This window comes from Dreissena polymorpha, chromosome 12, assembly GCF_020536995.1.
Source record: "Dreissena polymorpha isolate Duluth1 chromosome 12, UMN_Dpol_1.0, whole genome shotgun sequence".
Lineage (NCBI taxonomy): Eukaryota > Metazoa > Mollusca > Bivalvia > Myida > Dreissenidae > Dreissena > Dreissena polymorpha.
Genome location: NC_068366.1, coordinates 72425702 through 72453609, shown reverse-complemented (window position 1 = coordinate 72453609; position 27908 = coordinate 72425702). Strand labels below are relative to the sequence as shown.

The window sequence follows — 27908 nt, the reverse complement described above, 5'->3', positions numbered from 1 at the left end:
TGCCCTGATGGATGTGAAAAGTAACTGGGGTCACTACTATACTTTCTTACTTTTATCTAGCTTTTTTCTACCTTTACTATTGTAGCTTTACTCTTTACTTTAAAATATTCTTGCCTTGCGCGCCGTCAAAGAAATGTCAATCCATGACAGTTTGATGATACCATGTAGATGTAGATGTAGAAGGGAGCTAACAAACTATTGCTGTTTAATAAGCCTTACGCAGTGAGCTCCCCTGTAATTTCTATGCAAATATAGCACGTGAATTTAAGAAAACAAATACATGTTGTTTATCTATCTCTTTGTACCCATAATCGTTCGCATAACTAATGCATTTTAAGAAAAGAGAAAGCAAGCCTATAAGCGACGAGGAATGTGAAATATGCAGAGGTTTTAATGACCTGTATTTCAGTATTTTATTAACTGACCATGATTTCGGACAATATTATATTCGGATTAATGACTTTGACTGCAATTTACAAACAAGGGTGATACACGACATTATAAATCAAAGCTATAAGTATATTGTTTACATTTATCATGTGCTTAATAAGTGAATAATTATCTTTATCATTTAAATACTAGCGTACTTGCACTTAACATGGATTATTCATTTATTATTTATGGCTATGCATTTTGCAGTTATATCAATTATCATGTTTCACCTTTTGTCTCTAGTTAAGTTATTTTAGTGACCAGGATTGATAATTCTGACAAGATCTGCTGACTCAAAGCCTGAAAAAGCAACACTGTACATCACTCTTTTCTATTTTAGCCTTGAATGAAGCAACAAAGAATGAACCTCGACCATGGGACAAGACCAGTATCACTGTAGTTGGTATTTTTGGTGCCTTTGTGGCTGGGACTGCTGCCTTGACGGTCTCATTCATTGCACCAGCATTCCGTAAAGTGATCCTGCCGTATGTGCCAGCCACTACACTGCAGGTGACTGTGGCATCTTCATTTTCATCAATAAGATAATAATATACACATTAACCTAACCCAGTCTTCGAAATTAGCTTTAAAAAGTTACATGCCAGTCGGGCCAGTTACTTAAGAATTTTTACATGCCCAACATATTTTTTACATGCCCAAACTTTTTTAACCAAAATTATATACAAATCACAACATTTTAACATTTACATGCTACACATAGTAAAGCAGAACATTTGTTTCAATAGTAGTGAATACAACTACATCTAATCAGTCACTAGAATTAAGACAGTCGATCGTTACACCAGTGCTCTTGAAAAGAGCGTTCTCTGGTGTCCTCGTACCATTTCTTGGCTTCCTTTTTCTCTAAATCATTGTCAATTTTCTATTTTGGAAGTGCTTTATCAGGCTTAGCCCCATCAACATACCTAGGATACTGCATAGCCTCTATGTTGACAATGACATTTGTTTACATTGACAAAAACAGAAGTGTATTACTTGATTGAAATGATCGGTTCAAAAAGCATCTTCTCGATTAATGTCTAGAGAAACTGTCGATAAGAACCGAATGTGACCGAACTGCATCGGTCAAAAACAATAACGATGACGTGTGCAAGCAGGTGTGTGTTGTTAAACCAATCGAATTTCATTGTTTTACAACTTACGGCAAGGTGTTTGTTCGCAAAATTGAAAAATAGATCTGCAAATATCAAGAACCGCTTACTATTTTTTTTTATAAACTGTCAATTGGCTTCAATAATTTACATGCCTGGCGGGCCACAAACGTGAATTTTTGTATGTGCCCGGCAGTAATTTTACTCGCCACGGGCGATCGGGCGTGTGCTAATTTCGAAGACTGCTAACTAATGCCACTTCAGCTGGATTGGATCTAAAACAAAACAAACTTTAAAATTCATTAAGAAAATGCAAAAATGGGATTATTTTTTTTTAATTTCAAGTTAAAACAAGAAAGAGCAAATATAGGCAAATCAACAATTTGCAACCTTTTTAAGCATGAAAAAAAGGAGCAAAATAGCCCTACAGACATAGTTATATATTCGGAAAATATGGTCTGAAATAAAAAATCAAGTGTTTATTTTAACCTTTATGGGAAAGGTGTCAGGGCCATTCTGATATTTTTTACGGCATAAGTGGATTTTTTTTTTACAAAAGCATGCTTGTACATTTATTATTCTTTGTTATACAACATTAATCAAATACTTTGCTACAAATGCATAATTATGTAATATTTCATCTGGTGAAAATTGCTGCAATTTTTTGCAAAAAAGCCTCTTATTTTATCAGATATTATCCAAATTAATTTTTTATTTAAATTAAGCGTAAATTATGGGAGAATTCAGGGTTTTAACATCTTTTAAATAGGAATGAACAGAATATCAGACCCAAATTGGCCTTTAAAACCACAAGGTACATTGTTATAATAAAGGCCCTACTAACATGGAATAACATGTCATGTTTTGTTTGAATTATTGGAATGTTTCGGTATATTTGAATTGTGTAGATATTGCAAGAAATGTCATATAACAGTCAAGGCAGTAAAGGGTTTAAGGTGATAGCATTAATGCAGAACATTTGACAGGATGATATTTGGCAGACTAAAAAAGTTGGTCATGATTGGTAAAAAACAAGAAAACAGACCAGAGTGTGGCCTTCAAATTATTGAGCTAAATTAATGTTAACTAAACCTAACTGATGACTATTAAAGTCTTAAATGGCAGCTCATTCTTTGTAAGAGAAATTAGCCCTGCTCTGAGAACACGGGGATTAATGCATGTGCAGAAAGTGTCATCCTAGGTTAGCCAGTGCAGTTTGCACAGGATATTCAGGAACAACACTTTCTGTTTTTTTATGGTATTTTAGGTTAAAGGAAATTTTTTACCAAAAATATAGTTTTGGGCAGAAAGAAGTGTCCCTGATTAGCCTGTGGAGACATCACAGGCTTATCTGGTACGACACTTTACGCACATGCATTAAGCCTTGTTTTCTCAGAATGAGACTCACATAAAGTTTATACAGTAATGTACAGATGTGTTTGTTGTTCAGGTTCAGAATGTAATGAAGGCTTTGACAGGCAGGCAAGGATCAGTTCTGGATATTGGAAGTGGTGATGGCAGAGTGGTAGGTAGACACATGATCAGGAAACACAGTTAAACAATTTAGCCTTGATCTTGGAAAACGGGGCTTAATGCAAGTTTTGTTCCAGATTAGCCTGTGCAGTCATATTGATGCTCACGCATTAAATATTTTTTTCGAATATCAATTCTGAATTAAATTGTGTAAACAAAGTCATTCAAATTCCTTTTAATGGCATTTGATGTGAAAAACCCTTATTACAACATTTATTAATACAAAAGAATGATTATTTACAATAATATTATGAAATTTCATTATGTTTCAATTATTTGTGTGGTGTCATTTATCGCATATCAGGTTGTTCATAATTATTATGCTTCTTAATTAGTTCTATTTACTTAAATAAATACATAACAATAAACACTCTCGTAACTAATAGGAATCTGGACTATACCAATATTATGACTTGCTATTCAGGTGATAGAGGCAGCAAGACATGGTTTCCATGGATATGGAGTTGAGCTTAACTATTGGCTTGTGTTGTTCTCCCGCTATCAGGCCTGGCGTCAGGGGATGGGCCACAGTGCAACGTTTTTCCGCAAGGACCTCTGGAAGGTTGTCACTGCATGTTTTTGGTCCTCTTTAAATTGCAGATAAATTGTTGATCACTGGATATGAAATTTTTATCTCTTTAAAAAAATAGTCTCAATGCATTTTTCAAAATGATCACAAATGTGATATCCTCATTAAATAAAAAAACAAACACTTAAGTATGAATCAAATTGTTATTTGATAAATATTTTAAGACTGTCATTTTTACTTGGTGACTGGTAGTACATTATGTCAAGGCACATTGCAAATGCTTTATTGTACTATATGACAGACCTGTACTATATGTCAGGCCCGTACTATGGCAGGCCCGTTCTATATGGCAGGCCCGTACTATATGGCAGGCCCATACTATATGGCAAGCCTTCACTACATGGCAGGCCTGTTCTATATGTCAGGCCCATACTATGTAAGGCCCGTACTATATGGCAGACCTGTTCTATATGGCAGGCCCATACTATATGGCAGGCCCGTACTGTATGGCAGGTCTGTACTATATGGCAGGCCCGTTCTATATGTCAAGCCCATACTATATGGCAGGCCCATTCTATATGTCAGGCCCATACTATATGGCAGGCCTGTACTATATGGCAGGCCTGTTCTATATGTCATGCCCATACTATTTGTCAGGCCCCTACTATTTGGCAGGCCCGTTCTATATGGCAGGCCTGTACTATGTCAGGCCTGCAGTATATGGCAGGCCCGTACTATACGTCAGGCCCATTCTATATGGCAGACCCATACTATATGTCAGGCCTGTACTATATGTCATTCCCGTAGTATATGGCAGGCCCATACTATATGGCAGGCTTGTACTATAAGGCAGGCCCATACTATATGGCAGGCCCGTATTATATGGCGGTCCGTTCTATATGGCAGGCCTGTTCTATATGGCAGGCCCATACTATATGTCAGGCCTGTACTATATGTCAGGCCCCTTCTATATGTCAGGCCTGTACTATGTATATGGCAGGCCAGTTCTATATGTCAGGCCCATACTATATGGCAGGCCCGTACTATATGGCAGGCCTGTACTATATGGCAGGTCCATTCCATGTCAGATCCATACTATATGTCAGGCCAGCTAGCTCAGAATATGAGTATTGTGAATTCATACCTAACTCATCCACAAACCTTGTGTGAGGATTGGTCGTGCAACTCTTTACAACCATTCTCACCTAGCACTGCTTCAAGTAAGGCAGTTATTGATTACTTGTATAATGTGAGCACTTAGAACTGGTATACCTCTGCTTCAAGTAGGGCAGTTGTTGATTACTTGTATAGTGTGAGCACTTAGGACTGGTATACCTCTGCTTCAAGTAGGGCAGTTGTTGATTACTTGTATAGTGTGAGCACTTAGGACTGGTATACCTCTGCTTCAAGTAGGGCAGTTGTTGATTACTTGTATAGTGTGAGCACTTAGAACTGGTATACCTCTGCTTCAAGTAGGGCAGTTGTTGATTACTTGTATAGTGTGAGCACTTAGAACTGGTATACCTCTGCTTCAAGTAGGGCAGTTGTTGATTACTTGTATAGTGTGAGCACTTAGGACTGGTATACCTCTGCTTCAAGTAGGGCAGTTGTTGATTACTTGTATAGTGTGAGCACTTAGAACTGGTATACCTCTGCTTCAAGTAGGGCAGTTGTTGATTACTTGTATAATGTGAGCACTTAGAACTGGTATACCTCTGCTTCAAGTAGGGCAGTTGTTGATTACTTGTATAATGTGAGCACTTAGGACTGGTATACCTCTGCTTCAAGTAGGGCAGTTGTTGATTACTTGTATAGTGTGAGCACTTAGGACTGGTATACCTCTGCTTCATGTAGGGCAGTTATTGATTTTACTTGTATAATGTGTGCACTTAGAACTGGTATACCTCTGCTTCATGTAGGGCAGTTGTTGATTACTTGTATAATGTGAGCACTTAGGACTGGTATACCTCTGCTTCAAGTAGGGCAGTTGTTGATTACTTGTATAATGTGAGCACTTAGGACTGGTATACCTCTGCTTCAAGTAGGGAAGTTGTTGATTACTTGTATAATGTGAGCACTTAGGACTGGTATACATCTGCTTCAAGTAGGGCAGTTGTTGATTACTTGTATTATGTGTGCACTTAGAACTGGTATACCTCTGCTTCATGTAGGGCAGTTTTGAATACTTGTATAGTGTGAGCACTTAGGACTGGTATACCTCTGCCTCATGTAGGACAGTTGTTGATTACTTGTACAGTGTGAGCACTTAGGACTGGTATACCTCTGTTTCATGTAGGGCAGTTGTTGATTACTTGTATAGTGTGAGCACTTAGGACTGGTATACCTCTGCTTCAAGTAGGGCAGTTGTTGATTACTTGTATAATGTGTGCACTTAGGACTGGTATACCTCTGCTTCAAGTAGGGCAGTTGTTGATTACTTGTATAGTGTGAGCACTTAGAACTGGTATACCTCTGCTTCAAGTAGGGCAGTTGTTGATTACTTGTATAGTGTGTGCACTTAGAACTGGTATACCTCTGCTTCATGTAGGGCAGTTGTTGATTACTTGTATAGTGTGAGCACTTAGGACTGGTATACATCTGCTTCAAGTAGGGCAGTTGTTGATTACTTGTATAATGTGTGCACTTAGAACTGGTATACCTATGCTTCATGTAGGGCAGTTGTTGATTACTTGTATAGTGTGAGCACTTAGAACTGGTATACCTCTGCCTCATGTAGGGCAGTTGTTGATTACTTGTACAGTGTGAGCACTTAGGACTGGTATACCTCTGTTTCATGTAGGGCAGTTGTTGATTACTTGTATAATGTGTGCACATAGAACTGGTATACCTCTGTTTCATGTAGGGCAGTTGTTGATTACTTGTATAATGTGTGCACATAGAACTGGTATACCTCTGCTTCAAGTAGGGCAGTTGTTGATTACTTGTATAGTGTGAGCACTTAGGACTGGTATACCTCTGCTTCATGTAGGGCAGTTATTGATTTTACTTGTATAATGTGTGCACTTAGAACTGGTATACCTCTGCTTCATGTAGGGCAGTTGTTGATTACTTGTATATTGTGAGCACTTAGGACTGGTATACCTCTGCCTCATGTAGGGCAGTTGTTGATTACTTGTATAGTGTGAGCACTTAGGACTGGTATACCTCTGCCTCATGTAAGGCAGTTGTTGATTACTTGGATAATGTGTGCACTTAGGACTGGTATACCTCTGCTTCAAGTAGGGCAGTTGATGATTACTTGTATAATGTGTGCACTTAGGACTGGTATACCTCTGCCTCATGTAGGGCAGTTGTTGATTACTTGTATAGTGTGAGCACTTAGGACTGGTATACATCTGCTTCATGTAGGGCAGTTGTTGATTACTTGTATAATGCGAGCACTTAGGACTGGTATACCTATGCTTCATGTAGGGCAGTTGTTGATTACTTGTATAGTGTGAGCACTTAGGACTGGTATACCTCTGCTTCAAGTAGGGCAGTTGTTGATTACTTGTATAATGTGTGCACTTAGGACTGGTATACCTCTGCTTCATGTAGGGAAGTCCCTTCATTGGCTATTCCACCAATAGATGTTAGCACATGTTATCATAAACACTGTACCTCATTTGAATCTTATTTTTTAGACAGACATGTCTAAGTACAACAACATTGTGATTTTTGGAGTGGACACATTGGTATGTATCTGCCACTTGAAGCACAATATTCTTATTGTGCTTGTAAGTTTTTTAATATAAGTTTTTTGATGGGACAATTTTAAGATATATTCACCTGTCCTATTGTCCTTGATGCCTGCTTCTTAACTTTAAATGTTTGCTTTACTTGCTTAGTCATTACAACAATTATTAAAACTGCTCATCTTCACTAGTTGAACAGCCCACCTGGATGGCAGAGGTCCTATGACATTCTTGGCTTTAATGTAAACGTGCAACATCTTAATAACTCTTTCTATTGCAGTTATTCTATTGTAATTAAACACATGTGTTTTGGGTAATAGTGTGACCAAGTTATAATCACTATTTCTTGCAATCAAGCAGAATAATGCCCCCTTTTGTACTTAAAAAATGGTTACAGTAAACATACAACAAATCAATATAATTTTTTCTGATACAGGCAATCAATTGGAAAAACTCACTTATTGTATGAGGTCACTACTTACCAAGTTCCATTAATTGTCCCCTACCGGTGAAACCGGAGGGAACTTATGGTTTGCGCTCTGTCAGTCTGTCAGACTTTTCTAGATCCTGAGATAACTTTAAAAGTTCTTCATATTTTTTCATGAAACTTGAAAAATGGACAGATGGCAATATGGAGATTATGCACGTAATTTCATTTTGTTCCTACTTCAAGAATTCTGGTTGCTATGGCAACAAATAGGCTAGAAATATTGCTGAAAATGGTGGATCCTGCGATAACTTTAAAAGTTCTTAATATTTTTTCATGAAACTTGAAACATGGACAGATGGAAATATGGAGATTATGCACATCATTCCATTTTGTTCCTACGTCAAGAATTCTGGTTGCTATGGCAACAAATAAACTTGAAATATTGCTGAAAATGGTGGAGTTTCACCGGTAGGGGACTTCACTGCTTGGCAATAGTCTTGTTTACTCTGTCCTGCAATCAAGCAGACTTATGCCCCCTTTTTGTATGTAAAAAATTGGTTAAGGTAAATGTTTGTTCCGGATCATTGTGTGAGATCACTGTCCAAGTTCCATAACTCTGACCTGCAAGTTAGCTGAATCATCGTCCTTTTTGTACTAAGATAATATGTTAAGATGAACATAAATAATCTTCATATCACTGTTATTACTATAAAAATTTTATTCAATTTTGCGCATGTGTTGCTGTCATGGGACATTTCTTGTTGATTAATTAGCACAAAATATTCTTAATTTTCAGATGGGCGGACTTGAAAAGAAATTTGAAAAGGAGATAACTCTGGACACAAGAGTTCTTGTATCACGGTTCCCTTTGCCCAACTGGCAACCTGTTAATCAAGTCGGACATGGACTGGACGCGGTGTGGACCTACATGCGTCCTGATCACCCAGATTATGAACAATCTAAGATCTCAAAGGATGTTGTGAAAGGGAATTATAAAAAAGAAAGTAGGAGCAACGATAATTTTGGTTTTACTGGTAATCAGAAACAAGTGTAAGACACTTCCAATTATTGAATTAAATTATTTTCAAAATTATGTCTGTTTTGAATCCCTAGTAACAAAGTAAATGGGTTATTTAGCGATACAAACTTACTTAACTAACTTCTAGCTAAGATGGGCAACCATATGAAGTATGTTGGTTGCCCGTGAAAGAGTTAGGAGCCAAAGACCAAGTAAATGTAATATGCATATAATATTTATTTATAAAGTTTAGATAAAAGTGTTTTCATTGTTCTAAACTTTGAATTATTGATTCTGTTTGCAAAGGCTTTTTTTTCAATATGGATTTTTAAGCAGGTTTTCCGAAGGAAAAAACTGGTTATTAGACTGGCGAATGAGGGCGGGCTGGCTGGCGGGCGGGCGGGCGGAACAAGCTTGTCCGGGCCATAACTATGCTGTTCATTATCAGATTTTAAAATCATTTGGCACATCTGTTCACCATCATTGGAAGGTGTGTTGCATGAAAAAAATACGTTGATATCTCCAAGGTCAAGGTCGCACTTAGAGTTCAAAGGTCAAAAATGGCCATAAATGAGCTTGTCCGGGCCATAACTATGTCATTCATTGTCAGATTTTATAATCATTTCGCACATTTGTTCACCATCATTGGACGGTGTGTCAGGCGAAAGAATTACGTAGATATCTCCAAGGTCAAGGTCGCCAGGACTAAAATAGATTGATTTTGAAACAAGGGGGGTAACTGTGATGAACAATCAGTAGCAATGCACATTTTGAGTTGTAGTTGTCTCCCTTAATCAGACTTTTTTTTATGTCCCCCACCACTATAGTGGGGGACATATTGTTTTTGCCCTGTCTGTTGGTTTGTTTGTTTGTTTGCCCCAACTTTAACATTTGCAATAATTTTTGCAATATTGAAGATAGCAACTTGATATTTGGCATGCATGTGTTTCTCATGGAGAAGCACATTTTGAGTGGTGAAAGGTCAAGGTCATCCTTCAAGGTCAAAGGTCAAATATACAGCTTCAAAGCGATGCAAAAGGGGACATAGTGTTTCTGTCAAACACATATCTTGTTTTTATTGAAAACCTGGTTTTGTGACAATTTTGCCCCTTGTTGGAATTAATTTTGTGAGCTTATTTCAAACATTTTAAGCATGAACCCCAAACAGACTTTTTGACAAATTTGTATACTGGACTGCCCATATAAAAATCTGCTCGCCTTGGGAAAACAGGCAACCACTTATTTCCATTCCTTGTATACTGATATCATCGTGGATGTCTGTTCTTCTTATGTCTGTCTTCTGTCTGTAGACCCAAACATGTCTGTAGGCATTCTTCTTCTAAACATTTGAACGTACAACATTTACTCTTTCGAATGTATGTTTATTATTATTTGTTTTTGACCAATTAAATAGCGCAATGCGTGGCAATTTTGCAGACACTTATTAAGTGTGAAATAAATACAATAAGTTGCTACTAACATATTTGTATTAAAAAAAAAACAACTTACGAATGGTTCATAAATTAAGTTCAAATAATGACAATACGAATTTTATATCAGTCTTGAAATAGCTAGGTAACTTAAAATACATTAAAAAACAGTTTCTTAACACAAACCTATTCTAATCAATATGATAAGTCAGCTGGTCAATAGATAAATAGGTGATGTTTAAATTATGTTAAATGTTTAAAATGAAGCTGAATCTAGTCACTATATAAAAACCTGACAAATTAAATATCACGAAATAAAGTTTTTAACATTTTACTTACCAATTTACTTTTATTTAAATAATTTTGCAACGCCGGGCTAAATCTGAACATAAGCTACCAACACCCACAATTGTTAAAGCCTACCTCTATCCAAACTCGAGTTAATAAATGAGCTAAAACCATTTTTCTGATCTCAGTAAGTGACCTTGACCTTACTTACCTTGGCCGGAAATACAAGCCCATGCAAAGTCTGCATTGGTCAATGCTAACTAAAGTTATTGACCGGAAACCACATACATGGATTAAATGCCGCCCGCCTGAAGAACCTCAATCTGATTACCAGAATATTAAACTTCATTTAATACCATGTTTTATAAAAAAAATGAATATTGTCCTAAACTATTGACATGCTAACGTTAAAGGCAGTTGGTATCTCCATGAAGAATTGAAGGGAATGAACCATTCAAACTTCATTATATCCGTTTAAATGGCTGCTCTGATAACAAAGCCAGTGCTTAAGCTAGAACGTAAAAGGGCAAACATTTGAATTCTTAAGATAAAAGCTAGTAACTGATTTAAAAAATATACATGTGTAGTCTGTATAAATTGAATGAACCAAAACAAATGTAGTTAGGGCTAAGGCAACATATAAAGCGGCAACATATAAAGCGGCAACTAGTTTTTAAACACTTAAATATTTTTGTTATTTTTTTTAAAATAAGAACATATTTTTTCATTAAAGAGAAATAAGTTAAGGCAAAACCCAAAGAGTGTGAAAGAACTATGGCGAATTTCAACCCAATAAACAAAGGTCAAAGAAAGTGAAATCCTTGATATCAATGGATTTGGCATGGCGACAAATAATACTAGTAGCTGGTAATGTCAGCTTCAGAAAAACAGCACTTCATTTCAAATGGACCTTTGGTCATATACATTAAGTTGTTAAGGCATAAAATACACGTTACTGTCACTGTGTTAGAATCTTATATATATTATTTCAGTATTGTGTTACGTTTTGCTCCTACAGAAACTATTAGTTCATTGTTTTGGAAACCAGATTTCGACATTTTCATAATGGTTTTCTTTCACCCACTAAATTGGGCTGTGCTTTGTGAAAAAGCGGTTTAATGCATGCGCGACGTGTTATCCCAGATTAGCCTGTGCAGTCCGCACAGGCTAATCAGGGACGACACTTACCGCTTTTATGATATTTTATGCCCCTGTTAGGGTAACATATAGCAGTTGAACTGTCCATCAGTGAGTTAGTCAGTCTGTCTGTTCGTCCGAAAACTTTAATGGCCATAACTTTTCAATATGGAACATAGTAACTTGATATTTGGCATATATGTGCATCTCATGGAGCTGCACATTTTGAGTGGTGAATGTCAAGGTCATCCTTCAAGGTCAAATGTCAAATATATATTGTCTGTCCGTTCGTCCGAAAACTTTAACTTTGACCATATCTTTTTCAACATTGAAGATAGCAACTTGATATTTGGCATGCATGCGTATCTCATGGAGCTGCACATTTTGAGTGGTGAAAGGTCAAAGTCATGGTCATCCTTCAAGTTCAAGGTCAAAGGTAATTTTTTTGCAATATTGAAGATAGCAACTTGATATTTGACATGCATGTGTACCTCATGGAGCTGCAAATTAAGTGGTGAAAGGTCAAGGTCATCCTTCAAGGTCAAAGGTCAAATGTTGCAATATTAAAGATAGCAACTCTATATTTTGCATGCATGTGCATCTCACGGACCTGCACATTTTGAGTGGTGAAAGGTCAAGGTCATCCTTCAAGGTCAAATTTTGCAATTTTGAAGATAGCAACTCCATATTTGGCATGCATGCGTATCTCATGGAGCTGCACATTTTGAGTGGTGAAAGGTCAAGGTCATCCTTCAATGTCAAAGGCCAAATATATGGCTTCAAAGCGGCATAGTAGGGGGCATTGTGTTTCGGAACACAACTCTCGTTTTCGTTTCAAGAAAGTCTCTTTGCAAAAATCAAGTTTAGGCGGAAAGTGTCGTCCCTGAATAGCCTGTTCAGACTGTTCAGGCCAATTTCGGACTAGACTTTACGCATATGCATTAACCCCCCCCCTTTCACAAAGCGAAGCTCAATCGGATTCACTGCGCTGCTTATCCACTCGCAGTTGTGGGGATGGGAAACACTCGAGTTGTTGGTTGTGGCTCCATGTCCGCATAGGAATCAACTACGCCGACATGCCGGAGGAGAACTGCAAAGAAAATCCCAATCATTATGCTGACAACGACAAAGAATACAAAGAACAGGACAAGATCCAGTTGCTTTAGAAACATCCCCCATGTGTAGATGATGTTGTCATTGGACGCGTGGCCTCCATGTTCAATGCAGTGGTCGATAGGGAGGACTTGATTGTGTTTCTTCAGCGTTCTTAGGCACTGGATTGGGCATGGCTTGCGACCGATGGTCAACGCCAGCTTTGCCTGAACTACTGTGTAGACAACGGACAGCACGCTGAGGCAGAGAAGCGTCTCGAGGAGCAGAACGAACGTCGAAGTCTGGGCGGAGTTATTAGGTAGAGTGTCGCTGATGATCGTCATAAATACGCCGTAGGACAGAAATATCGTGATAGCGAATGAACCCTTTTCTCCGGAATCCACGGGGACAAGAAAAACCGAAATGTTCAGAAAGGCCAGCGCCATTAGTGGAGCGATCAGCGTGAACAACGCGAAGTTTGCGCGGCGCTGTAATCGAAATTCTATGTCGATGTAGTAGTTGTTGTTTCGAACGACGCGTTGTCTTGTAACACTGGTGACGACCCATTCGGCGTTCTCGCTGTATTCGCTCATGTCAACGGTCAAGTAGTGGTCTAGCGTCACTGATGCCGTGCTCTCGTCCGCTACATAGTACGTGAGAACGCACGTCTGTACGTCGAACGGAAAGTACTGGATGTTCACGTCGCAGACAATTCTGAAAAAAATGAAATATTTAATGCTATGTACTTTTGGTATAATTGGAAACAGCTGCATTATAAGGCGGTTGACATCTACGAATACTGAGTGCAACTTACACTTTGTACAATTTCTTCTGTTAAGACTTTCACAGACACTTCATTAAGTGCTGCTTGGTTTAAATATATGGACATTAACATGAATATGAACTACTGATAAACGGTGACTGTAACTGATTAATTAATTTTCATAAAGCAGTTGTACACATACTTTTTTGAAGATCTGTTTTCTTATGTTTATATAGGATATCTTAGTAGCATAAATATGACTTTGATCACAGATGCTCATAAAAATTCCAGTAAGAAATCAGCACTTTACACTCTCGGTGATCACATGTTAATGGTTAAACTAGTGTCATACAAAACTCTAGTAGCACGACTATTTTTTTGGTGATACTTTAAAGACTTTGTGAAGATTGGTACACGAAACTTCAATAGTTTACAATAGCTGTGGTGGAGTCTTAATTGTTCGTTGCAATCTGTATCGGTCATACGCTTACGTGTATATGCCTTCAGGCACCCACTGTACATTCCCGTTCCAGTTGATGACCAATATGTCTGTCTCGCTTGCACCGATCTCTCCTCGGCCGTCTACTGCCTATAGAACATAGAATTATTCGTTTTATTACTTTGCCATATAAGTGTACAATTCTAAATAAACTGTATGATGTAATGTAAGTTTTTTGTTTATGTAGACATTATGATTATTATCTAAAGAAGCAGAAATCGATTATGTTCAACGGATACAATCCAGCTTTTTATAATCCTATTTTAAATAATTCCCCAGTAATAATGACTAACGTGTTCAGAATATTTTACTCAATAATAACGACTATTGTGCGATCACGAAGATTGTCATGGTACTCCGTGCTTCTAAACAACCATGTAAATAATTTCATTTTATTGTAAAAAGATGTTAACAGCAATATGAACAAGTTTAAATGGGCCTTTTCACGTTTGGGTAAATTGACAAAATTGAAAGAAGTTGTTTCAGATTTGCAAATTTTCGTTTTAGTTAAGATATTTGTGAGGAAACAGTAATACTGACATTTACCATGCTCTAAAATATTTATTATATGACTCTTGACGATTTATAAACCCGAAAATTATAAAGCGTTGCAGCGCGAAACGATTGAATAATTTTGAGAGTTCTGCTGTTGTTGTCGTTATATTTTGTGAAACTACGAGGATTGCTTATATAAAGTATAAAATACGCTTGGCATTGTATCCGGAAGGATGGCCGAGTGGTCTAAGTGGTAGACTTTTACTCCTGGACTCCAGGGGTCAGTGGTTTGAGCTTTTTATATCCAATGTTAACTTTTATCAATATGAAGCATTTAATGACAAACTTAAAAAAATGCTAAAATCTGTGAAAATGCCCCTTTAAATAATTATTTATATGATATTTTGCAAGCGACGTTTATGGAAAGTTTGTATCACGTGCACGTATCATTATTATCATGTTGATAATAAAAGGATAAAATATAAATAATATTCGATGGCCGTTAACCTTAATTTAGAAAATGAAAGTTAACATATATTCAAAAGGCGGTTGCTAAGAATATATTTAGAGAATGATTTACATGCACATCACCTTGTGAATAATGATGTTCGGTTTCCACAAAACGTTAGTTGCCACTTTAACCGTATTGATGTAGTTCCAGTACTTCGGCCTCCACGTCATGGTCTGGTCTATCCACCGCACCCGGAAGTACCCCAGGATCGCGAACGTCTGCTCCGTGGTATCGAACTCGATGATACTAAGGGGAACGAACTTCGTGTTCACGTAGATCGGTTTTGACTGATTCTGGATGGGTCTTACGCGCACATCGTAGTCATCGAGAAGTTTGTTGTACAGGGCTTTAACAACGTCGCGATCGGTAACCGGCTCACTGGATGCGGCGTTTTCAGCCGCAATACCAACGTTCTGTTGCTGTGGCGACGCAGGACTCATAGTCTCAATAGTTACTGTACCCGTGTGTTCTCCTGGGTAACCAGAGCTTGGCGTTATCGTTGTGGTCACAGTATCCGTGTGTTCTCCTGGGTTACCAGAGCTTGGCATTATCGTTGTGGTCACAGTATCCGTGTGTTGGGGTTGGTCTCCACCGCCACCATTGTAGCCGTAATCGTAAGGGATGGACGATATAGATGCAAAGGAGTCTCCACCGCCACCATTGTAGCCGTAATCGTAAGGGATGGACGATATAGAGGCAAAGGAGTCTCCACCGCCACCATTGTAGCCGTAATCGTAAGGGATGAGGAAGTTTCCACCGCCACCATTGTAGTCGTAATCGATAGGGATTTTATATGCAATGACGCCTCCACCGCCACCTTTCCCGCCTCCACCGCCACCATTGTAGCCGTAATCGTAAGGGATGGATTTTGCAGATAAGTCTCCACCGCCACCATTGTAGCCGTAATCGTAAGGGATGGATTTTGCAGTTAAGTCTCCACCGCCACCATTTCCCCCGCCGCCAGACATATAATCGTTGTTGTTTGGCGGTTTTGCATCAACCATATGCCAAATAGCCATATATATCAAAGCAAAAGACACGTATACTTGAAATGCCATCTTCCTCCTGTTCAGCACTTCAAACTACTTCATATATTTTGTTGACACCGTCGCTACTTAAGTTTTCTTAATTGTATTAAATCGTCATGCATATCCGTTCACTTCTGCGACGTTTGTATCTTTGGGACAAAATACAGTCGCCAGGCACTTTGAAACAGCGGTTACATTCACAGGCTAAGTCATATTTCTATATTTGCATAACAATTAAGATTACGCGTCATGTGTTCGACAAATGTCTATGGAGTTACAAATTGCTACTGTTTAAAATACAGTTCTTGTAGTTAGTAAGGTCAAAGTATTTAGCAAACATTGAACGTCGATACAGGTAAATACGTTTAAAACTTGCCCAGTCTGCGGTATATTATCAGTATTTATGTGGAACACTTCGGTCCACTAAACGATGAATATTTTATTTCTTTAATTAGTTTAACCACTTTTTATTTTTGACAATACAATTAACAAGTGCTCGACACGCAGTTGGCATATATAACTTCTCGATGACTACGATATATATACATAGCGCAAATAGTTTTTTTCTACTAACTGATCCATAATACTTGTGTGCCGGACCAAATTGTTTTTGGTATTCAAGGTTTAGTTTTTAATCACTATTGCTTATTTCGCTAAAAATAACTATTTGGATTGTGGTAATTTGCTTAATTTGATAATGTCCGTTGATGTACGTTTAATAATTATCTTATGAGCGATTATAATAGAGGTTTTGAGGATTTCTGAATGGCATAGAATATTCTTATTAAGGGTTAATCTACCTATCTAATTTTTATGAGAGATGCTAGTGGCGATGCCCAGAAATATATGTTTATATTCTGTTTCCGCTTTCACTAGAACTGTTTGTCGGACTTATGAAATAGACAAGTCACGCACTTTATTTAAACACGCATTTGTTTATAAGCTTATACCTCACGTTCCAGTTGAAAATGTTCGCAAAAACCTTCGTATAGGCCAATATTCAGGTGAGCGCTTTCAGGAACATGACACTCTTGCTTGTATAAAATATTTACATTGTACGTTATTGCGCTGTTTTCCAAACAATTGCTTAGCAAGCTGATAAAATATCTCTGAGAAGGTATGAATTGTTTATTACCGTTTATATTCCGATTGTTGGAATATTTTAAAGTTAATTTGCACATACCACAAATGAATATCATATCCAGAAGACGTGTAGCGTGCAAAAAAGAACCCCATCTTGATCGCTCAATGCTACAGTTGACACATCATGTTTGCGCATACACCTATGTATATGCTTAAAATAATGCACTCTTCTTAGGCATACTTGTATGGTGCATGATGGGATATCGAGTTAATTAGCACAAATGATCAGAATCTAGTGACAATTTGTCGCTCGCTAAACAAAGCCACCTATGCTCATAGCCATCGTCACACATAGAATTCAATCGTCAAATAGTGTCCGGAATAGGACAGATTTATGCACACAGGGAATTATGTCTCATTTGGCACAATGGTTCGGCATTTTAAAAATCTGTGTTACTGACAGGTTTCATGTCTCCGGCTTAAGGTCAGGGTGGCTCTTAAAGTTCAAATGTTTTATATATAGTAAACTAGCTTGAATATGTTTTTTTTCCAACCCAGATCATAACAGGCCGTTGGTCATTTCTTAAAGGGGCCTTTTCACAGATTTTGGCATTTTTTTAACTTATTCATTAAATGCTTTATATTGATAAATGTAAACATTGGATCATAAAAGCTCCAGTAAAAAATCAAGAAAAAAATTAAAGAAAGGAAAAGAACATTGCCCGGAGCAGGTTTCGAACCAGTGACCCCTGGAGTCCTGCCAGAGTCCTGAAGTAAAAACGCTTTAGCCTACTGAGCTATTCCGCCGAGTACACATTCTTGACGTATTTTATACCTTATATAAGCAATCTTCGTAGTTTCACAAAATTTAACGACAAAAACAGAACTCTCCAAATTATTCAATCGTTTCGCGTTGCAACGCTTTATAATTTTTAGGTTTTAAAATCGTCAAAAGATGCATATAATGGCTATATTAGAGCATGGTTAATGTTCAGTATTACTGTTTCCTCACAAATATCATAACTAAAACGAAAACTTACGAATCTGAAACAACTTTTTTCAATTTTGTCAATTTACCAAAGCGTGAAAAGATCCCTTTAAGAGTCATTTACTGTGGCCATAGTCGACTTGCAGTAATGTACGATGGTGTCATTTTAAGAGTCATTTACTGTGGCCATAGTCGACTTGCAGTAATGAACAGTGGTGTAATTTTAAGATTCATTTACTGTCGCCATAGTCGACTTGCAGTAATGGACAATTGTGATATTTTAATTGTCATTTACTGTGGCCATATTCGACTTCCAGTAATGAACAATGGTAACATTTTAAGAGTCATTTACTGTGGCCATAGTCGACTAGAAGTAATTACCGGTGATGTCATTTTAAGAGTAATTTACTGTGGCCATAGTCGACTTGCAGTTATGAGCAATGGTGTCATTTCAAGATTCATTTACTGTGGCCATAGTCGACTTGCAGTCATGGACGATAGTGTCATTTAAAAAGTCATTTACTGTGGCCATAGTCGACTTCCAGTAATAAAAAATGGTGTCATTTTAAGAGTCATTTACTGTGGCCATAGTCGACTTGCAGTAATGAACAATGGTGTCATTTTAAGAGTCATTTACTGTGACCATTGTCGACTTGCAGTAATGAACGATGGTGTCATTTTAAGGGTCATTTACTGTGGCCATAGTCGACTTGCAATAATGAACGATGATGTCATTTTAAGAGTTTTTTACTGTGGCCATTGTCGACTCGCAGTAATGAACAGTGGTGACATTTTAAGAGTAATTTACTGTGGCCATAGTCGAATTCCAGTAATGAACAGTGGTGACATTTTAAGAGTAATTTACTGTGGCCATAGTCGACTGTAAGTAATGAACGATGGTGTCATTTTAAGAGTCATTTACTGTGGCCATAGTCGAATTCCAGTAATGAACAGTGGTGACATTTTAAGAGTAATTTACTGTGGCCATAGTCGAATTCCAGTAATGAACAGTGGTGACATTTTAAGAGTAATTTACTGTGGCCATAGTATACTGTAAGTAATGAACGATGGGGTTATTTTAAGAGTCATTTACTGTGGCAATAGTCGAATTGCAGAAATGAACGATGGTGTTATTTTAAGAGTCCTTTACTGCGGACATAGTCGACTTTTAGTAATGAACGATGGTGTCATTTTAAGAGGCATTTACTGTGGCCATAGTCGACTAGCAGTAATGAACGATGGTGTCATTTTAAGAGTCATTTACTGTGGCCATAGTCGACTTGCAGTAATGAACAGTGGTGATATTTTAAGAGTCATTTACTGTGGCCATAGTCGACTTGCAGTAATGTACGATGGTGTCATTTTAAGAGTCATTTACTGTGGCCATAGTCGACTTGCAGTAATGAACAGTGGTGACATTTTAAGAGTCATTTACTGTGGCCATAGTCGACTTTCAGAAATGAACGATTGTGTCTTTTTAAGAGTCATTTACTGTAGCCATAGTCGACTTTTAGTATTGACCAACGGTGTTATTATAAGAGTCATTTACTGTGGCCATAGTCGACTTTCAGTAATGAACGTTGGTGTTATTTTAAGAGTCATTTACTGTGGCCATAGTCGAATTGCAGTAATGAACGATGGTATCATTTTAAGAGTAATTTTCTGTGGCCATAGTCGACTTGCAGTAATGAACGATGGTCTCATTTTGAGAGTCTTTTACTGTGGCCATAGTCAAATTTCAGTAATGAACGATGGTGTTATTTTAAGAGTCCTTTACTGTGGACATAGTCGACTTTTAGTAATGAACGATGGTGTCATTTTAAGAGTCATTTTCTGTGGCCATAGTCGATTTTTAGAAATGAACGATGGTGTTATTTTAACAGTCATTTACTGTGGCCATAGTCGACTTGCAGTAATGAACAATGGTGTCATTTTAAGAGTCATTTACTGTGGCCATAGTCAACTTACAGTAATGAACAATAGTGTAATTTTAAGATTCATTTACTGTGGCCATAGTCGACTTGTAGTATTGGACGTAGGTGTCATTTAAAGAGTCATTTACTGTGGCCATAGTCGACTTGCAGTAATGAAAAATGATGTCTTTTTAAGAGTCATTTACTGTGGCCATAGTCAACTTACAGTAATGAACAATGGTGTAATTTTAAGATTCATTTACTGTGGCCATAGTCGACTTGTAGTATTGGACGTAGGTGTCATTTAAAGAGTCATTTACTGTGGCCATAGTCGACTTGCAATAATGAACAGTGGTGACATTTTAAGAGTCATTTACTGTGGCCATAGTCGACTTGCAGTAATGTACGATGGTGTCATTTTAAGAGTCATTTACTGTGGCCATATTCGACTTGCAGTAATGAACAGTGGTGGCATTTTAAGAGTAATTTACTGTGGCCATAGTCGACTTTCAGTAATGAACGATGGTGTCTTTTTAAGAGTCATTTACTGTGGCCATAGTCGACTTTTAGAAATGAACGATGGTGTTATTTAAAAGTAATTTACTATGGCCATAGTCGACTTGCAGTAATGAACAATGGTGTCATTTTAAGAGTCATTTACTGTGGCCATAGTCAACTTACAGTAATGAACAATGGTGTAATTTTAAGATTCATTCACTGTGGCCATAGTCGACTTGTAGTATTGGACGTAGGTGTCATTTAAAGAGTCATTTACTGTGGCCATAGTCGACTTGCAGTAATGAAAAATGGTGTCTTTTTAAGAGTAATTTACTGTGGCCATAGTCGAATTGCAGTAATGAACGATGGGGACATTTTAAAAGCCATTTGCTGTGGCCATAGTCGACTTTCAGTAATGAACGATGGTGTCATTTTAAGAGTGATTAACTGTGGCCATAGTCTACTTGCAGTAATGAACAATTGTGTCATTTTAAGAGTCATTTGCTGTGGTCATAGTCGACTTTCATTAATGAACAGTGGTGACATTTTAAGAGTCATTTACTATAGCTATATTTGACTTGCAGTAACGAAAAATTGTTTCATTTTCAGAGTCATTCACTGTGGCCATAGTCGACTTGAAGAAATGAGCAATGTTGTCATTTTAATAGTTATTTACTGTGGCCATAGTCGACTTGCAGTAGCGCTCATCACATGCACGCGCACTATCAAGTTGCCTGATTACATATTTATTATCGATGTACATTAAACATATAAACCATACGTGTAGTTTATTTATATATTAAGTACACCATACACATCCATATTTTACCATTGCAGATAGAAGACTAGTACCAGTACATATAATTTCATTTGTATTTAAGAATGAAATTTATGTTATTACTATTTACTTTTTATCTTTTAGTCCTCCGACGTCTTTCTAAAACTAAATGTTCTATAACCGGTCTTTCTCTTCCATAACCGCTCTTTCTCGTCTATGGCCATACAACTATTTTTCATAGCCGAAACAGCCAATCGAAACAGCCAATGGAATCAGGAAAATGGAAAAGAGTGTTTCCCCGAATTTATTCAATCTTGGCGACAAGACTGAGTGTTTGCAGGACCATAGGAGTATCGTTGGAAGAGACGAAGACAGGGTAATGGCTTAAACACACGAATTGTAAGTCATATTTTAGAAGCTACGTTTAGTTTTTGGCAAGTGTTGCCTCTTTACTAGCTGAAATAATTCGCGTTCAGAATAAATCTGAACGCTGAAACTCCGGTCTTCAAAAACCATAACGAAAAATAATAAAGTGTTTATCTAGGTTAACTTTTGCTTGGGGGTTTGAGTACTGGTAATCTATCAGGATAACACTTAAAACTATAACACTTACGTTATGCTGAAACGTGACGTTCTTCTTAGTATTCTTCGCACAGTCAGAAACAACCTTTCTCGGCCGCAGTCCAGCAAGAAGAGAGCGAGAATCTCGTCCCGCGCCTCGATCTTTTGGAACTCATTCCTCGTGCCTCGGCTAACTTCCACCAATCATGCTTGCAGCGGCCAGTTCCCTCTTCGCAAGCGACTGGTGCCCGGCACAACACTCCTCCCACTTTTCTCTTCTTGGGCCGCCACCCATCCTAGGAGCCATTTGGTCGCACCCAAGGCAGAAGAGACAGACTCAAATGGATCAAAAGACCCCTTCCCGTAGGCACAGGGGTGCCTTAACCTAACGGGGCAATCAAGAACCACTGCATTCTAGCCGTTGGTAACCATTTTTTGAAGCTATCCGAAGTTTCATCACGACAGTTAAACATATCAATAAAATACGGGTCGGCTTTAAGTCCAACAATTACAAGAAAATCTGAGCACTTAAGAAGTGCTGCAACCGTGGTCGTCAAGCACGGTTGCATAAAAAATAAAAAGGAATTCCACCAATTACAAGTATGCATGTAAAATGCTAAATGGCTTTCGTCCACAAATTAGAAATACAAGTGCACTTAACCGTTTTTTCTAAAGGACAACTTTTATAACTTATATATATACATTTTATTTTTATTTATCTTTCTGTAGTAACAGTATGTGTATTCGGATTACATTATCCATATATCATAATATTTGCATCTAGTGCTTTCAAGTTTCTATATGGTAGAATTGTACACAGGTGGTTAGCGTGTGGCTATGATATTAATTAGTGAAAACATCATTTTGAATGATAAATAATCATATTATAACGAAAAATTAACTTTTCTGAAAAAAAAAATATTTCACTATCAAATATATATATAACAAGGTATGCAACTCAAAATCAGCCCAAAACGGGGTGCATCGCTTTGAACAGCCATATCTTCATCAATTGTGCAGCGATTTTCACGATCTCGGTCTTATTCAACGCAGAAATGAATTTCCTTTCTGGAAATGTATATGTCTTGCAATATTTTAACAAACGCTGGGTCAACTTTTAAGAAATAACACGATACACAACACGCATGACCCAGTTGACAGTGATCATGCTGTCTTTAAGACTGAAATCTTCACGGAGTAAAGGGCAACTTCCCTAGAAAGTTCATGTAGTTCGATACCATAATTCAATAAAACGTATGAAAAAACATTATTACCGTTCTTGTCGTTACATTCTGCATCAAGACTAACTGTCCAGCGCCGTTTGAAACCTTTGTTTACATACATTTCAACTAACTGACATTTTAAACATACGAGTGATTTCATTGGTCCAATGCGGAGGTGTGTCTTTACAACTGGAGATTTCATTCATAAAGAATACATGATCACTGTCAACTGGGTCATGCGTGTTGTGTATCGTGTTATTTCTTAAAAGTTGACCCAGCATTTGTAAAAATATTGCAAGACATATACATTTCCAGAAAGGAAATTCATTTCTGCGTTGAATAAGACCGAGATCGTGAAAATCGCTGCACAATTGATGAAGATATGGCTGTTCAAAGCGATGCACCCCGTTTTGGGCTGATTTTGAGTTGCATACCTTATTATATATATATTTGATAGTGAAATTTTTTTTTTCAGAAAAGTTAATTTTTCGTTATAATATGATTTTTTATCATTCAAAATGATGTTTTCACTAATTAATATCATAGCCACACGCTAACCACCTGTGGAATTGTATATTGAATATTATTCATTATTATTGTTTCTTTTTTTGTATAAACAAAGTTTCGTCTTAATATGGGGTATATTTCTAGAAATCCATCCCATAATTAGAATTAATACATGGCATACTCAATTGCCGAACTGTTAAGTAAAAACCGAAGAATGGTCTGGGAAAAAACTCATCCAGCCAATGGCAGCCATGCTGTTCATATAACAGTGGTCCTCAGACAGTTAGATAAAAATAAGAAATGGAAGAAAGCACTTTCCCATAGATTCATGGAAAATAAAAGAACCCATCCCTGAGTGAGCAAAGCACTCTATATACAACATTATAAAAAACAAAGTACGGATTGCACAACAAATCTGGGACAACGTGTTACTCCCTTGTATTAAACCCTCTTTTCACAGAACACTGTTCATATTTAGAATTTCTATTTTAAACAAAAATGGGGTAACCCCGGAGGTTAGCTGAAATAATTCGCGTTCAGAATAAATCTGAACGCTGAAACTCCGGTCTGTAAAAACCATAACGAAAAATGAATACAATGCTATTATATCAATATCCTTAAAATTGCAACATAACATAACCAACTCATAAAGTTTTAGTTAAGAAGTCCATTTTTACCTCAAATAGCGTCGAATTGAAGTTAAAAGGCATAATTTGTTTCAGTTTAACTTCTGCTTAAATCACAATACAATCACTGACCTCTCGTCATGTTATGAAATATTTAAATATCAACCAATCAGAAGAAGGCATTACAGTGTAATAGGCTGCGTTATCGATTAAAATCTACCTGCGGTATACAACGGGCACAGCGATTGGAATGGAAAATGTGAGTAGTGTGTTGATTTAAATTGGTCAGGCGTGCAAAATTGAAAGATTCATTACATAATTCTTACGGAACATTATTGAGAAATGAATTATCTACACAGGTATGTAAATATTATTGCAATCCGTTGATATTAACTGTCTGATATCGGGTCTTGAATGTTGCGCACCAAATTCCTTGCGCATCAATATAGACAAAGAAGGAAAACTTTCGCTATTAAAAAGATAAGTGGACTATTGACGCCAAGAGTCTGCCAAAGCAAAAATCATCAAAAGACTCTATGGCGGCAATTTATATTGACTACCCCGGAGGTCAGATAAAGTTTGCATGAAAACATCATCAGAGTAGTAAAAAGGATCACAAAAATCAAGTGCAACTGCGATTGCAGTTCCGAGATACTTTTCTCCAGGGTATTAATCTCTGCGGCAATCTCTTACTATATTGCTGTTAGCATTAAGTGACTGCAATTTTCTTACAATCTTAGGTTAGGAAGGAAATCTAACAATTGCATATCCTCTGCCCACAATCTTGGATTAGGAAAGAAGTCCAACAACCACATACCTTTCCGGTTTTTATCCTTAGGTAGTTATATTCATATTATTATTATTTATCTATTTACTCGTACTATTCATTTATTATTATACTATTACTTACACTATTGAATCGTCTGATGCATTTATCTGTTAAACGTTATAGATCTTGAACTCTATTAAGGGAGATAACTAAACTGACACACTGCGCTCAACAAAACACCAAAGATTAACCAAACACACCGTCTGGGACAGCTTTTAATACTATTACAATAAATGGATAAAGAATGAATCAGAAAACCTCTAGCAAAATCCACATTATCTTAATTGTTTCCGTGTAGTTTGATTGTATGCTGATATCTATTTTATTATTGCGGAGTATTGTTCAATTCAAATATTTTATATAATATCAACCATTAGTTGTGTGGGACATTGATTAATTTGTGGCACTCAAGAAAGGTTGAAGGCCGAGCTATTTCATACCACATATGAGAGAGGAGACATGAGCAAGTGAACCGTCACTAAGGAAACGGAAAACAAAATCCATCAGCTAATATAAAATGTCAAGGCCGTGGAAATTGGCACAGAACATCAACGTTTGAGCAAAGATCATAAATTATTGAAAGTGGAATAAATTGGCCAAAAGGGCAGTAATTTGAGCACCGTAGTCACAGCCACTAGATATTCAGGGACACAGGGCTGTCAAACCGGACATGTGGAAGCCGTTACCAGTACCAAGGTGAATGAACCATGGTCAACTTTCATTTTGGACTTGGTAGTTTTGAAGACGACTTTTATTCCTATGATATGATCGATTCCGATCTGACCCCAAAACGCTCCTACAAACTATGCAGTAATTCCTAATAAGGAAAAATTTCCCTCCCTTCAGTTAATAATGCATAAAAATCTGAAGCTTTACTCTTTAAATGCATTGAAATTCGTTAATTATGATTAAGAAATTGGCCTTCAGTGCCACACTTGAAACAAGCTTCATTGTACATTTACAATGGACTTAATTATTTATTCTTTTTAAAATGATTTAGTAAACTTAACACATTCCTTAGTGATTCTGTTATAATAGAAATGTTTGATTGATTGAATAATAAGATTTGTAGTGATGCTTTTCATCCGTACGCAGTGGATGGGGGCACAAGCCAATTGAATATGATTAAACATTTTAATATATACATTTATATATCTATTTATTTTTTATCCGTACGACCAATAAAGTGTTTATCTAGGTTAGCTTTTGAATTTGGTGAACTGCCATCGCCAAATCCATCAAACCTGTTCAGCATAGTACAGTAAAAAATAAAGGAATGCAGCAGTACAGCCAATTTACCCTGGACCTTAGAAACCACTAAATTAATGAACAAAACGAGTTACTAAAGAATATATGAGAAAGTTTCCTCTAATGGAGACAAATTGAGCTGGGAAATCAAACAATCGCTAGGCACCGTGGAACCACTGCTTAGGAAAGTCTTTTTCAGGAAAACACCCGGAGCCGAGGGGATAACAGTATAAGCCGTGATGCAATAATCCAACTGATGCTGTGAATTTGAAGATTTATTTTCTGTTATAAGATTAATATTAGAGTGTTTATTTAAATCGTCCTGTGGATTGGGTACTTAGGTTTTAAATGTAATGAAATTCGCCAATTATGATTAACTGGACTTCCCATGTTTCCATGGGGCATTTTCTGGTGATTATAGTACGAGAAGATTGCAAATCGTCCTGTACATTGGTTACTTAGGTTAAGACTCTCTTTCCCTGCACACAGGTGGTTTCCTGAATGTGAAATGGTACAGTTAAAAAGAACTTCAAAAGTTAAATAGATGACATAAGACCCATTATCACATAACACCTATATATTATTCATTATTGTGAGCCGAAATAGCCCAAAGAAAGGTGATTCATCAGGCATTAAGAGAAATGACCGAAAAACCTCTTGTGCACGGAAATTGTATTATATTGTATTTTGTATTGTATATGTTGGCTTGTGAGTGTGGAAGGCTAGTGAGTGTTGTTGTTGTAGTAAAACCCACAAGGGGACCCTCATGTCCATAACCTGAGGAATGTGTGACCTAAATACGTGTCGTGAACCAAGAGGTTCATAGAGAGGTAAAACCGGGTGTCATACTACGTATTTTAGTTGATGGGTACCAATAGAGCAGGCTGATTGTGTAGGATAAGTGGGTGGACGAGTCAAAAAGTGTGAGGTTCTTCTAAGTACCCTAAAACCCGTTGCAATAGGACTGCTTGAAAGTTATTTGAAATGGCTGTCGCGAAAGAAGACGTCTTTCCTTAAAAAAGAATAGGTGTTTGAAAAACAGCGATGGCCTACGCTGCCCCAGCGTACGAAATTGGAAAAAAGAATAGGTGTTTGACGGGTCAAAAAGACAAAGGCCACTGTGCACGTGTCAAAATCGACAATGCTCCTGGCCACCGCGCACGTGCAGCCAACGAGCGGAAGAGTCCAATCTTTGCATCCTTGTGAGGAATATTAAAAATAGAGCTAATACACCAATGGTGAGACATAACATGCACTGCAACTCCCCAGCTGACCTCTAAAATAGAGACGAATCCCCCGTTTGGTGGGTGTATCCAACATAGTTGTTCGGGAACCTTCCCTCTAGATGTCAATGAAGTGATTATGCTGCAAAAAGGCACTCAATCAGTATCAATTTAAATTAAAAAATTTCCGAAGTATTTTTTAATTTTAAATAAATAAATTGGCAATGATGAGTTGCGTGGGCAGCCAGAGTCGCTCACCGGGGCCACAATTAATACGAGTAAATTTGGACCCTCCCAATGTATTGACATCTATTCTGGGGGTGGGGCAAAAAAAATGGCTAAGGCAATTGTACATCTTAGGGAAATTGCTGGAAGAGACCCCAGCGTGGGCGTCGGAACCAGGGGCCAAATTGGCTGAGGGAATTGTAAGTTTTAGGGA

At 37.4% G+C, this 27908-nt stretch overlaps 3 protein-coding genes and 1 long non-coding RNA gene across 6 annotated transcripts; 2 read left to right on the top strand and 2 right to left on the bottom strand.

The window, feature by feature from the left end:
* The first annotated feature begins 226 nt into the window (after positions 1-226).
* On the top strand, positions 227-8824 carry LOC127854141 (ATP synthase subunit C lysine N-methyltransferase-like). Its single transcript, XM_052389144.1, has 6 exons — positions 227-387; positions 773-942; positions 2995-3069; positions 3502-3639; positions 7251-7301; positions 8528-8824. Exons 1-6 carry the CDS (start codon positions 327-329, stop codon positions 8783-8785), a joined length of 753 nt encoding a protein of 250 aa, XP_052245104.1. The 5' UTR covers positions 227-326; the 3' UTR covers positions 8786-8824.
* Positions 3711-5983, top strand: LOC127854138 (uncharacterized). Of its 3 annotated transcripts, none has more exons than XM_052389142.1 (2): positions 3711-4878; positions 5511-5983. In XM_052389142.1, the coding sequence occupies exon 1, from the start codon at positions 3935-3937 to the stop codon at positions 4865-4867; it is 933 nt and encodes a 310-aa protein (XP_052245102.1). In that variant the 5' UTR covers positions 3711-3934; the 3' UTR covers positions 4868-4878; positions 5511-5983. The 3 variants fall into 3 exon arrangements, 2 of the variants coding, with proteins under 2 accessions (XP_052245102.1, XP_052245101.1); XM_052389141.1 differs by having other exon boundaries at positions 5257-5983; XR_008036934.1 differs by having other exon boundaries at positions 3713-4941; positions 5068-5983.
* Positions 4963-5995, bottom strand: LOC127854143 (uncharacterized). The gene is made up of 3 exons (XR_008036935.1): positions 5951-5995; positions 5383-5445; positions 4963-5004 (listed from the first exon to the last, which is right to left on the bottom strand). It is a non-coding gene; the product is annotated as an uncharacterized LOC127854143 (long non-coding RNA).
* On the bottom strand, positions 8527-16333 carry LOC127854137 (acetylcholine receptor subunit beta-type lev-1-like). Its single transcript, XM_052389140.1, has 3 exons — positions 15045-16333; positions 13951-14048; positions 8527-13410 (listed from the first exon to the last, which is right to left on the bottom strand). The coding sequence occupies exons 1-3, from the start codon at positions 16020-16022 to the stop codon at positions 12597-12599; spliced, it is 1890 nt and encodes a 629-aa protein (XP_052245100.1). The 5' UTR covers positions 16023-16333; the 3' UTR covers positions 8527-12596.
* Positions 16334-27908: the final 11575 nt, after the last annotated feature.